The sequence below is a fragment of the Portunus trituberculatus genome, chromosome 39 (assembly GCF_017591435.1).
Source record: "Portunus trituberculatus isolate SZX2019 chromosome 39, ASM1759143v1, whole genome shotgun sequence".
NCBI classification, from domain to species: domain Eukaryota; kingdom Metazoa; phylum Arthropoda; class Malacostraca; order Decapoda; family Portunidae; genus Portunus; species Portunus trituberculatus.
Genome location: NC_059293.1, coordinates 18,295,028 through 18,308,381, shown reverse-complemented (window position 1 = coordinate 18,308,381; position 13,354 = coordinate 18,295,028). Strand labels below are relative to the sequence as shown.

At 35.1% G+C, this 13,354-nt stretch overlaps 2 protein-coding genes across 2 annotated transcripts in view; both read left to right on the top strand.

The window, feature by feature from the left end:
* The window catches only part of LOC123515756 (uncharacterized protein C12orf56-like), a 41,978-nt gene extending 33,802 nt beyond the window's left edge, over window positions 1–8,176 (top strand). The window contains 12 exon segments of the mRNA XM_045274612.1: window positions 2,284–2,411; window positions 2,508–2,678; window positions 3,076–3,124; window positions 3,126–3,228; window positions 3,425–3,581; window positions 3,734–3,878; window positions 4,026–4,220; window positions 4,525–4,716; window positions 5,100–5,258; window positions 5,419–5,562; window positions 5,928–6,121; window positions 6,522–8,176. Coding sequence (XP_045130547.1) covers window positions 2,284–2,411; window positions 2,508–2,678; window positions 3,076–3,124; window positions 3,126–3,228; window positions 3,425–3,581; window positions 3,734–3,878; window positions 4,026–4,220; window positions 4,525–4,716; window positions 5,100–5,258; window positions 5,419–5,562; window positions 5,928–6,121; window positions 6,522–6,651 — 1,767 coding nt within the window. The 3' untranslated portion in view covers window positions 6,652–8,176.
* A 1,893-nt stretch (window positions 8,177–10,069) lies between these two features.
* Window positions 10,070–11,800, top strand: LOC123515617. The gene is made up of 4 exons (XM_045274405.1): window positions 10,070–10,204; window positions 10,795–10,933; window positions 11,267–11,383; window positions 11,553–11,800. Exons 1-4 carry the CDS (start codon window positions 10,152–10,154, stop codon window positions 11,661–11,663), a joined length of 420 nt encoding a protein of 139 aa, XP_045130340.1. The 5' UTR covers window positions 10,070–10,151; the 3' UTR covers window positions 11,664–11,800.
* The last annotated feature ends 1,554 nt before the right edge of the window (window positions 11,801–13,354 follow it).

The window sequence follows — 13,354 nt, the reverse complement described above, 5'->3', positions numbered from 1 at the left end:
CATCATTTGTCTGGTGTGTGGGTGGGGGGGGGATACACCTTACCGTATCGGATCATCTCTTCGATACTACACACCCATGAATATTATATCATTTATCATCACCGTACCCTTTGCTGTAATCCTCATTGTGAGTACATGTATGAACCACGGTCTTGATGCTGTTGTATAACGTGCCTATATACAGTTGCTACCCTATTCCCTTTCCGAGGACGTCGTCTTAGTACATGTTCAGTTTGCTTACCATTTCGCTAATAATTCCACACATTGTATTAATCTTTTTAGTACTGGAACACATTTTTACCTTAAGATCTGTGTACGATTAGAAGACCATTTTATTGACATTAGGAATAGTGTATGAAGGTCAGAAGATTAATGGCAACAGTCTTATGTATTTTACTCCCCACATGAATTTCTGAAGCTGTATAAAATCACCAAATAGTAAGATGAAGAATATGGAAACGCGTCATGGTACTGAAGGGGTTAAGCATGGTATTTAATATGGCTTCAAACATTTATCAAAAAGAATGATTAGTGGGTATTAGTATTTCATTAGCTATCGACGCGTCCATAACACTTCACAAATCAAACTTCTTTACTACTGTAGGGAGAAACTTGAAGCACGACGTTTTGTGGCAAGCGATCCGTTGTCATGGTAACAGTTGTTCGGTCACGTCAACAGGGACATGAGTGGCCGTGTCGTGTGGCGCGGCGCCCCCTCCACCTACACACTCAGTAAGTGGCAGTGTTCCGACATAACGAGTATATGTTTTGGAGCCTGTCAAAGATCCGCGTTCAAAAAAAATCCTTGCTTTTTCTCCAAGACTATGTTCAAAGGCTACAGAAATAATTAGTTGGGTTTTCAAGTGTGTCTTTTTTTTCTTATTAATAATACTTCTTGTTAATCTGTCACTATAACCATTAGATAATCATCCATAAAAACCCGTGCCACTTCATCTAGAGCCTTCTGAAAAGTAGCGGAGATGCGGCGCAAGTGTTTCGATATCTGGTTCTGGTCCAAGGTCTGACGGGAGGCCTGGCCCAAGTTCCTGCAACCTGCGATTACCCATCATTAATTTCTGGATGATTCTGGTTCGCCCGGAGCACGCCTCCTCAACACCACATGTGGGGCCTTGTTCATGACCGACTTACAGACCTCGGCCGTGAATACTGCTAAGGTCTATTCTATCATTACCGGGTGTGTCAAACCGGAGCCTTAGACCAGCGCGCATGCACCACACTTAGGACTTGTATGTGCCTGTGGTCACCTTTCTTTAAGTTGTTCATTTGCATTTCTTTTTCCTTCTTTTTTTTTTCCTTAACTCCTCCATCCACCCCTTCCTTAGAGTCGAGGATTGGCTGCATGTAGTACGAATCTCCCACCGTTGTTTGTGCTCCTTGTCTCTCCCTCTGTGACTCCCAACCTTTATAGTTACACCGCAGTTTCAGCCTTCCATCTCACTTCCACTAACTCGACCGTGAATATATAAGTGAGTGGTATGTTAAGGCAGAACGTGTCCGTCCCTAGGGTGCAACAGACAGAAGCCGTTATAGTCATAAATAGAACATTAAATTTTGTCCTTGGAAACTTTTCGTGTGTGTGTGTGTGTGTGTGTGTGTGTGTGTGTGTAATATGAATACAGCGTATGGGTTATTAGAATGGAAACATTTTCATTAGTATTCAGTTGACTGTTTATGTCAAATGCAATGTATATGACAATTACAAAATTTTCCTTTAAACATTTGATTATCTGAGATATACTAAATAACTCTATAGTCATACATTCCTTCAGGCATTATATTTTTTTTTTTTTGAAATTTCTCAAAATTTTTATTTCTTCACACCTCTTACATTTCTTATCTCATATATCATTATTTCTCAATCACAGTTCTTTGCATTTTAAGTTTCTTCTTCCAGGAAAACAAACAGAATCATAATTAGCTGATAACTGTAGGAGATGTAATATATATATATATATATATATATATATATATATATATATATATATATATATATATATATATATATATATATATATATATATATATATATATATATATATATATATATATATATATATATATATATATATATATATATATATATATATATATATAAATAGATAGATAGATAGATAGATAGATAGATAGATAGATAGATATAGATAGATCGATAGATAGATAGATAATTTTGAGATTGGAAAACTAAAACTATTTTCAAAATAGTTTTTTTTTTTTTTTTTTTTTTTTTTTTTTACAATTGCTTATTCATTATCTCATTCCCAGGTGCATGACTTGCCTGAATTCCTGCGAGGTGGAGTGAGGGACAAGACCACACACATCCTGGTGAGATACCGTCCCTCCAGACGCTCCTCACTAGTCAAGCTGAAACTGTCCCCTCCCTCCCAGCCCAGGTAACTCAGAACATAGACAAAATTCACTTTAACTCTCATTTAACTCACACCTAAATGATATAGTTGACATTTTCATAATTCATATTCCATCATCAGCCCTTCTTGCATCAATGAAGAGAGTGAAGAGGAGGATGCCTTTGAGGAAGCCACTCATGCCCTGGCCAAGGCAGCTCATGACACTGCCAGTGTGTGCAGTGACCCCCTTACTTCCCTCCACACCCCCAGAGACTCTTTGGATGGAAGACGGGACTCCTTCTCCTTAAACAGGTCACTTGAGTACTACTAGCTTTTTTTATTGTACCTCAGCATCATGATGAATTTCTACCCATCTATTTTAAAGGTCATACTTTCTTTACTCATGGACTCATTTCATTATGTCATATACATCATGTCATGCTTAATTCTGTACTGAAGCAGAGATAGCTGGATGGCTCAGTTTTTACCCAGCAATTGTTTTATATTCATGTTATTGTACTACTGTCCATTATTGTTCCAGCTTGCAAAATAATAAGCAATCTGTGAAATTTATTGTAAATGGTAAGAATGGAAAAAATATATAGTGTTAATCCCCACTAATTGTCAAGTGATTGTAGTGGGTTTTATGCTGACAACTTTAGAAACTGGTATTCTGCAATAGTCTTTATACAAAGATGATTTGTTTCAGAGAACCCCTTCTGTCTAGTAGGAGCTCCTCTCACCTGCTCCTACCTTCCCAACCATGATCAAGTGTCTTCTTTAAGCCGTGCCAAATCACCTCCGGATCACATTTACAGTGACCACTCTCACTCATCCATGATTGCAGATGTCCTGAGCAGAGGTGAGAATGATATTGTTGATCAGCATGGAAAAATATTGAATCTTATTTTCACATGTAAGATGCCAGCATATTAGATTTGGTTCAAAAAGCTTATAAGAAAATATTTTCTTCACACATCAGCTATGATAACAGGTACTGTGTTTTCAAAATGCCAAAATTCTTGTGATGAAATACATATTTGTTTGTCATTTACTAGTGGGACAACAGATAACTCGGTCAACAACACCAGACACTCTTCCTCGCACCAAGATGTCTCGGTCCCTGAGCGCTCTTGAGACTTACCACCGCTCCTCCCCACTGGCCCTTGAGCTTCCTACAAGAAGCAAAAGTGTCTTAGATAAACCTTCAACTGGGTAAATATTCCATATATTGTTCTCTGAAGGAAATTTAAATATTTACTCAAGTGAGAAACAAAAATAGCTGCATGTTTTAAAAAGCCATATATTGACCATTGCAGATTAGTCTTTTTCATTTATTTTTCTTCATCATTCTGTTAATCACCCAGGCACCAACCTCAGCGTAGTCAAAGCCTAAACCTGAGAGATGTGACAGATGGAAATGATGATGAGAGAGAAGTTCATCTGTATACACTTTCAACTTCTACCCTCCTTTTCCACCTGCTCCATTCCCTTTGGGTTTCTTCTTCTCTAGTAAGTACCTCTTATGACAATATCTTAGTTGGTAACTGTACCCAAAATTTCACCATAACTTCAGATATATTGTATATCCTATATTGTTTAAATAAACCAATATACAGTGTATGCATATTTATTTGTTTTTCTATTTCCTAATTGCAGATCAATACAGCTAAACCTGAAGGAATAAGACCAGTGTTTCCTGAGATCTCTAGTGAGCATGGGTTAGAACATGCTTTTGGTCAAATACAAGCACAACTTTTAACATCTTCAACATTGGAGCACCAATTTTCCATCTTGCAAGAACTTCAAGAAGGTGTCAAGAAATTTAGTACTGTTAAAAGGCTTGTGTGGAGGGTAAGGTCCAGAAAACCTTCCTTTATTTCAATTTAAGGGAATAACAGAATTTTTTTTTTTTAGTTACATATATATATATATATATATATATATATATATATATATATATATATATATATATATATATATATATATATATATATATATATATATATATATATATATATATATATATATATATATATATATATATAGATGCTTTTCCAATGAAATTAGTGGAAAATATACAAAGGTTTAGAGTAACTTAGTATACTATTTGCAAACTAAATATTCTTACTATAACTATTTATTTCTATCCTTTCAGGATTCTGATACTTTAAAAATCATGGGAAAATTCATCAAGAGATATATGAAAATGTCAAGTGCTTCTCATAGAACTCAAGGCACGGAAGAGCAGCTTCAAAACCGACAAGATGAATTGGAAATGTTGATAATGACACTGGAGACTGTTGCATTGTGTCTCCAGGGAACACAGCAATGTCCCTCTAAGATTAAGGTAACAACACAAACATGGACAAATCAACATTTACTATATCTATTAAGTTCTTAGATATCTTTCTCAGTTACTTACAAGCCCTTATAATGGTTTATAACCAAGATTATATGAATGAAAATTTGTGAAATGAAAATTCTAATAATTGAAATATTTATGTATTACCAGAATATGCCCATAATATATACTATTTACCTTATATTTCCCACTTCTCTAAAGTAAGAGGCAACCATTATTCTCAACCATTGAAATCCCCAGTACTGGTGCTAAGTTTTGGTTCAAAGCCTTTGGCCCTTCATGGGTTAATAATCAAATCCCATTACTACAGTACATACTTTTTTTTTTGTAGGAACATTTTTCATACCAGTAATTGCTGTTACTTACAGGTGATGAGAGAAAACAAATTTGAATGTCTGTGCACCCTTATAACTGAAACTATCAAAGCACCAGAGGTTCCTGGAATGTACAAGTTAACATGTGAACGTTGGCTTACTGACTTCAGGGAGCTGTCATCACGTGCCTGGGAGAACCTGCCTGAGAGTGAGGTCTGCTACCATTGGAGATCAAATAAAGAGTATTTTCAGATAAACTAATTCATGATATAAAAAAATGTGGCATTATTCTCATGCTTTTTTCATTAATGCAATTTTTGCCATTATCTCCTTATTTTTCTATGTACAGTATTTCATACATTAACATTTTCAGCTTCTGAAGCTAGTGCAGGAAGTGCTACATGCAAGTGTCTGTGCCCTTTATGAACTACTGAACTGTGTTACTGAACTGTCCTGGGCCTGTGGTGTTCACCTCAGTGCACATGAGAATATACCTAGCTTGACAACTTTCCTCCAGGTGAGAAATGTTAATGTTTGTTCATGATTCCCATACAATATTTAAGAATTACTGTGAAAAAGAACACAGTATAGGAATGTGTGTCGGTTTGTCTTTATGGCAGGTCACTACCCATATGTGCTTCTGAAACTTCCATCTGTTCTTAAGTATAAGAGATAATATTAATTTACATTCAAATGTTTTATATATATATATATATATATATATATATATATATATATATATATATATATATATATATATATATATATATATATATATATATATATATATATATATATATATATATATATATATATATATATATATATATATATATATATATATATATATATATATATATATATATATATTCCACTTTACAGCATGTCTCAGTGGAAAACTGGCTGTTCTATGGTGTGCCTCAGATGCTTTCATTGCTGCAGCCAGATAGTAGTGGTGCAGCTAGTGGGTATGAAGCAGCACTTATCCATCAGTACTGCACTGTTCTTGCTAATCTGATCCACCATAATCCTCGAGCACTGCAGTACTGTATCACAACTTATGCAGAGGAGCTAAGGCAGGTGGTCATTACATAAAAGTACAAAAAATCTTAATCCTCACATCATCAGACTAAACTACCATAGCATTCAACTCCCCTCATGCACTTTCCCTGTATATTCAATCTTCATTTTAAGACTAATCTATAACTCAGACTTAAAACAAAGGGTCAATATAATCCCATGTATAATTATTTATGATATAGATATGTGAGGGAAAAGACATGCAAGTGAAGTATTAGGTCCATGTCTCAAGTATGATCAAAGCAAGACATATTGACATTTTTGTTTATAAGGTTCAAAAAAGTAATATATTGGAAAACTTTGCTTTGCATATTGGTTTATAATAAAGGTGATAAGATGTCAGATGCAGAAGTTACTGTTTTAATCTTATTATAATCTTCCTTTGTACATTGACAGATATTACGTTCAAGAGTCTGTGGTGAGTAGTCGACTTGGGGAAAACTGTCCAATAAAACCTCATACCCTCAAAGTGGTTCACCTGATTGCTCAGCTGATGCGATCCAAGAATGCTCTTCGGAACAGATGAGTATCCATATTTTGCACTCAGAACTTGTTATGCTAATCATCATTCTATGTTTGATATAATTTAATTATACATGAATTCATTTACAAAACTCTTCCATCATTATATCATCATTGTATCATAAAGCTTAACCAAGTTATAGCTACTATATGTGGATGTTGAATACTTTCAGACCTCAGATTTGAAACATTAACTTTCAGAATTTTCTATAGTTTGACATTGAGACTATGTATACATATGTGATATTGTGCTGCACATATGCACCTGTTCAGTATTGCCAAAGATTATTGTGAATGCATTTCCTTAGAAGTGTGTTGTGATTATTGTTCAAATAAACTACTATAGTATAGCTTACATATTTTCTTTTCTTGTTCTGAAATATTTTGTTTACTATATTGATATTAGCAGTACATACTCTTCATTATGTGGGAACTGGCTTGGCGATGTCTCCTTAATAACCTGCAGTCTTTCCCACTGCTGTTATCATAATTTGTGTTTCATGATACATGAAATTTTAAGCATCATTACTTGGCATGCATGCCAATATATTCAGGTAAAGCTATATACAAACACCAGTAGTGCCTACAATAAATTTTGTACTGTATCACATTGTGTGTGTGTGTGTGTGTGTGTGTGTGTGTGTGTGTGTGTGTGTGTGTGTGTGTGTGTGTGTGTGTGTGTCTGTGTGTGTGTGCATGTGTGTGTTACTTCACCAAGTAGGGAAGAGCAAATATATTATACTCACTAAACTTATTCTTTTCTTCACTTTATGGATCATGTAAAATAGTACATAATTATGCAGAGCAAAATTTCCCTGCCATTTTACTTATCATAATGAGTACAAATTAGTCATTAATCAAGCATTGAACAAAATAATCCAGGCTTAAAGAATGACAATATTCAAATTTAGAGATATGTACATATCATGAAAGGGAGATATTTTCATTTATCCAGAACTTAATACAGATACAGTTTCTGGTGAAGGCTTCTCTATGATGGATAACAAAAGATACAGAATTTCTCCATGCATATTTGGGAATGCTTGTAAAAGATTTTTTTTTTTATTACATCCATTAATTGAAAACCATTTTCATTCTTCCCACTTACAGTATACTATATTTTTTCATTAAACATGGATTCTACTTTTCAAACATTTGACAAGTTATTCAAAGTACTTTTAACAGCTGTAGTAGATATTACTGAGGCTTCTCAAGGATGATTTCATGATTTTACTGACATAGCTCAATTGGAAAATTACTCAAGATCCTGGTATTTTATGTGGCCTTTGAAAATAACCCTGTGTGTGTGTGTGTGTGTGTGTGTGTGTGTGTGTGTGTGTGTGTGTGTGTGTTCTTCCATACTTGATGAAGAACATATCAACCATAATGTGAAATATTTTATAACTGTTGATTTATATTTTAAATATGAAATATTATGTACCAGTTATCAGCAAAGACAAGTTATTATGAATTTAGTAAAGTTTAGTTTAAGAAATTATATTGTCTATGAATATATGATGAACACTGACCAAAATGGTTTTATTATACCTGTCAACCATTGATGACTAGTCTCTCCAAGATTGGTGACCTGTGTGTGTAGGGTACACTTTATCTCATGTCTCAAGGACATTAAGTAACTACTACTACTACTACTACTACTACTACTACTACTACTACTACTACTACTACTTTTTACAACTACTACAACCACTACTTCTTCTTCTTCTTCTTCTTCTTCTTCTTCTTCTTCTTCTTCTTCTTCTTCTTCTTCTTCTTCTTCTTTTTCTACTACTACTACTACTACTACTGGAATTAAGTAGCTTTGCTCATACAAGACTGCCACATGTAAGCCTGACAGCCTCTCACAGCTTCCCCATTTTCATATGTTCTTATGTTCTTATGTATTGCTACTACTGCTCCTACTGTTGCTGCTGCTGCTGGAACAGAAGTATAACAATAATGATAATAATAATAATAATAATAATAATAGTAATAATAATAATAATAATAATAATGATAATAATGATAATAATAATAATAATAATAATAATAATAATAATAATAATAATAATAATGATAGTAATAATAATAGTAATGATATTAATAATAATGACAATAATAATAATAATAATAATAATAATAATAATAATAATAGTAATAGTAATAGTAGTAGTAGTAAGAAGACGCAGAAGAAAATGATAACAATAATAATAATGTCAATAATAATAATAATAATAATAATAATAATAATAATAATAATAATAATAATAATAATAATAATAATAATAATAATAATAATGATAATGGTAATCATTATAATCATCTGGAACAACCATGGACGTAGTATCTGATAATACCTCCATTTGCTCAACCTCCTCGATTGCGGATTCATTTAAGTATTAGAGTATTCTATTGGATCTCAGTTGCAAGTAACTCCATCAAATATCAGGCTCTACTCAATAAGATATCACTTAGGAAAAGGAAGGTCAGTTTGAGCACACACGGACCGAGGTTCTCAACAAGCTGAAGAAGACACGACACGAGTGACTGCATGAACACCCCGAGGTGCGACATTTTCTAACGTTTCAACGCCTTTATCGTCAGGTTTTAACAGGTTGCAGCTGTGGTCAAGTCAATCCAATTTCCTATTATTTTCATAATCAAATTATCATTTGACATTGAATTTGCATTGTCATTGGAAAAATATTAATGAAAACTTCACAAATGATGTCTGCAATCTTTAAAAAGAAGTCTTACTAGAGATTTAATCATTTCATAATATCCACGCCAGAAAAAAGAAATAAATAAATAGATGAAATAAAAGTGTCGAAATAACACAGTAGGTTAGGCAAGCCAAAATTAGGGTGACTTACCAGCGTGAGAGAGTGACAGGTGGAGCAATGTCGAAAAGTCTGAAGGACACGGAACGGTGACAGCTTGGCATATCTCGCAGCTCGCATGGTGGAACAAATTCCCGCAGGCCTATATGATCCAATCTGGCACACTTGTCATCCTTCTCTGAATGAAAAAAAATAATAATAATTATGAAAAAATGTAAGAAAGATGAAGTATAGAATCAATTACAGATCGGAAGTCATGAAGAACTCAATACAAACGGCACACAGCTATCCTGTATGCAACAAATCAGTTTGGGGTCGGTTAAACTTTGTGATGATTGTTTTATCTGCATTGAGTGTGTGAAGAGAGGTAAAGAATAGATGTTGTGACAGGTGAAAGAGGTAATGAATAGATGTTGTGACAAGTACTTCATAAAATTTGCCATGATCCATCCTTTACCATATATGAACAGTCATTCTGTAGGGCTCTTAAAAGCTATCAAAACAGGTCATGAATTGTCATCCACTGCATAAGGTGGATTACGCAATTGTGAACACTAGACGTAGCTTTCCATCTGTGAGTTCACATGATTATACGGAATGTAGGGATATAAATGACTAGCCAACGTGACAGAGGCAGAGACAATCCTCTCCCCACACCAACAACATGAAGATCACCCTGGCCTTCGCTTCTCTTCTTGCTATTGTTGCACTCTCCAGGTAAAAAGTAAAACGAGTTAATTAAACATAACTTTTTTCACGATAACTTTTCAATACCGGAACACATTTTTACCTTGAGATTTCGGTGCAATTAGACCATTTTATAGACATTAGGACGGATCTATGGAGGTCAGGAGATTAATAATGGCCACAATTTTCACTTTTTTAATCCCACACATGAGTTTCTGAGGCCGTAAAATATCATCAGGTAGTAAACAGAATGAATATGGAAACGCGTCAATGTTGCTCAAGGGATCAGGTTAGGTACAGGATATTTCCATTTTATTTAGCATTTCCCTCAATGCCAAATCCTCTAATCCAGATTGTCAAGAGACAGCCAAGAAAATTACTGTCAACAAATCAGAAAAATTAAGAGAGAGAGAGAGAGAGAGAGAGAGAGAGAGAGAGAGAGAGAGAGAGAGAGAGAGACGGTTTTCTTCTGCTTATGCCATTAGAAAAATCCTTATATAGTACAGGGACGACCATTTACATGTATAAGCCTATTAATCTCTTTCCAAGCTTTCTCGATATTTCCATGTATCGCGTTTATCTGGATAAGGATAGAATATGACCTGCCTCTTCCTTCGCAGTGCACAGGAGCCGGCATGGTGTCGGTGTGCGGCGTTCGTGTCTTCCAGGCACATGGAAATCATGGTTTTGGAACTGCCCGAGGTTGATGTCACTAGTTGCCAGAACACAAACCAGTGTAGGAATCGCTGCGTCAACGAGGTAAAAAGATAACATCTACGCCAGGAGTATATAAGGCAATGTATATGATATACATGTCTATAATGACATGTACAATATTACAGGAATCCTGAATAATCAAGATATCATATTTAACTAACACAAATTGCAGTGTTGAATACTAGCAGTATTGCAAGCAGTCAGATTAATGAAATTTGAACAGAGAAGTATAATACGGCACATTACCGCGTGCTTTTGATATTTTAATGCCAATAGATATCTAATTTCATTCAATTCAATTCAATTCAGTTGACCGGAGAGATTGCTTTAAAAGCCAACTCTAGAAGAGAATGAATTAGAATGTTTCGTCAACAGATCAATACCATGACCAACGAAATGGACTTGTGGTCCACTGTTGATGGCGACACCGTCGGCCAATACTTCTGCCACGAGCTTTTCACCCATGGTCTCTTCTGGATCCACAACTCTTACGTGAGTCCCCTCTGGATACTTATATGAATTATAAGATTGTAGTTTGTCCACAATGGCAGGTAAATCTTGGAGAAGCATTACTGTAAAGTAATTTCATTTCCTTACTGGCAGTGCGCTATAATCATCGACAGATTTTTTTAAAGTTTGCTTAATCATCCCTACCCTACAGATACACGGTTACTACCAGATGTGCGGCGGACCATGGGAATACACCGGAGTAGACTCCCAGCAGGCGCTGTGCTGTACCAACAACCAGCACATTCACTGTGTCATGAAATAATGCAGATGCCAATTTTAAAGTTTATCCTGAGAATCCCGCTTCACTTAATTGTTGTTTTTCATTTTATATCATGTAAGGAGTCAGTGGACACAGACTAGGACAGCGTGTATTTAACATCAATATATCATTTACCTTTCTTTGATATTTCATATCCTTCTGAAGGGAGATCAATGATGTGCAATTAAGACAATTTTCGAAATGTATGCTTTTTAGCGAATAGTAATACTATTGTGTGGAACAAAATATGTATCATGTCTCACACAAGGCGCTGCCCTTTATTCTATGTGAATTAATTAGACTACTTCCTTCGTCCAACATGACTTGTGCAGGATGATCCAAGCTGCAGCCCACTTGGTGAATTAGTAAGTGATTGCTACAAATTTATTCACGAGGTATAAGTAATTGTAATATGTTGGCAAAATGGATGGTAAACGTCTCTCTCTCTTGGACCACCATAGAAACACGAGATATTGGAAAAACAATGAGAGGGGCCCTCTCGTGAGGACTGAACACTGCCAAAAAGATATAAATTAGTTACAGCTCCTTGGACTTTGTAATCAAACAAACGTTAATTCTTGGAATAATTTTAGGGATTTTGTACATTCAAATGTACAAAACTCCTAAATGTACAAAAATACTTCTTCTTCTTCTTCTTCTTCTTCTTCTTCTTCTTCTTCTTCTTCTAAATATATGTCTCGCGCATCAAGCGTGAGACACGTATTTTACCTCCATCTCAGTCTTACACACATCGCCTCTAAAAGCTCACGCATTTTTACAAATATTTCCCAGATATTCATTTAAGCATGATATTTTCCGAGAGAAATTGTAAAACCAAATTTTCCAGATTATAAAACGTCCGCTTTCATTCAGTTTGTAAGCCTTCACCTGATTGGTCGATTACAGTCAACCAACAATTAATTGTCATACATAAATCTATTTTGTGCTTTATTGTTGTTGTTGAGCGCAAAACACTGGCCCACCAGTACCACCCTGGACCTGACCAGGGGCTGCGCTCCCTGGACCTCTACTTCTCACTCTTTGGGACTTCCAGGGGTTGACAGCTATGCATTCGGTTATCAAAGGAGGAAGTCCCCAATCTTGACTAATTCATGATTTTTCACTTGCATGCGACTCACCATCAGATACAAAGGTTTATACAGTAAGGCTACGTAAGTACTGGTGGTCATGTTCGCTTCAATATGATAATGTTGATGTTCTCGTTGCTACAAGATAATCTTTTGATTTTTTTTACTATACATTCTAAGTATGGATCGATGATGCTTGCTTAGGAACCGCTCATCTTTATGTATTATAAGAAAATTAAGGAAGCTGCAAGAAAAAACGAGAGCACAAGTGGCGGTCAGTACTTCAGACATATCTATTGTCATATATCATATCCTCATTCATAAAGTATCTACGTAATAATCTCTTAAAATTCCCTATAATGACTCAACGCTGCAACCTGATTACTGAGTCTTTTACATTCATGCATATGGTCTGGATCGAATGACCTTATACACCGCGACAAGACATTTTCAAGCAGAATGCAGGGTGGAGATTATAAGAGCTGGTCCTATACTGTATGTTAGGCGGGACCAAGGACGAATATTTTTTGTTTACATTCTTAAGGGGTAAGCTTATATTGTTTTCCATACAGTGTTTATTACTTGAGATTTTTTCTTCCTCTACCT

Bases quoted from the DNA above. Each gene is read 5' to 3' on its own strand.
- LOC123515617 (XM_045274405.1), top strand. From the start codon at position 10,152: ATGAAGATCACCCTGGCCTTCGCTTCTCTTCTTGCTATTGTTGCACTC. The intron at 10,205-10,794 runs GTAAAAAGTAAA...CTTCCTTCGCAG, and splicing joins GCTATTGTTGCACTCTCCAG to TGCACAGGAGCCGGCATGGT. The intron at 11,384-11,552 runs GTGAGTCCCCTC...CCTACCCTACAG, and splicing joins TCTGGATCCACAACTCTTAC to ATACACGGTTACTACCAGAT.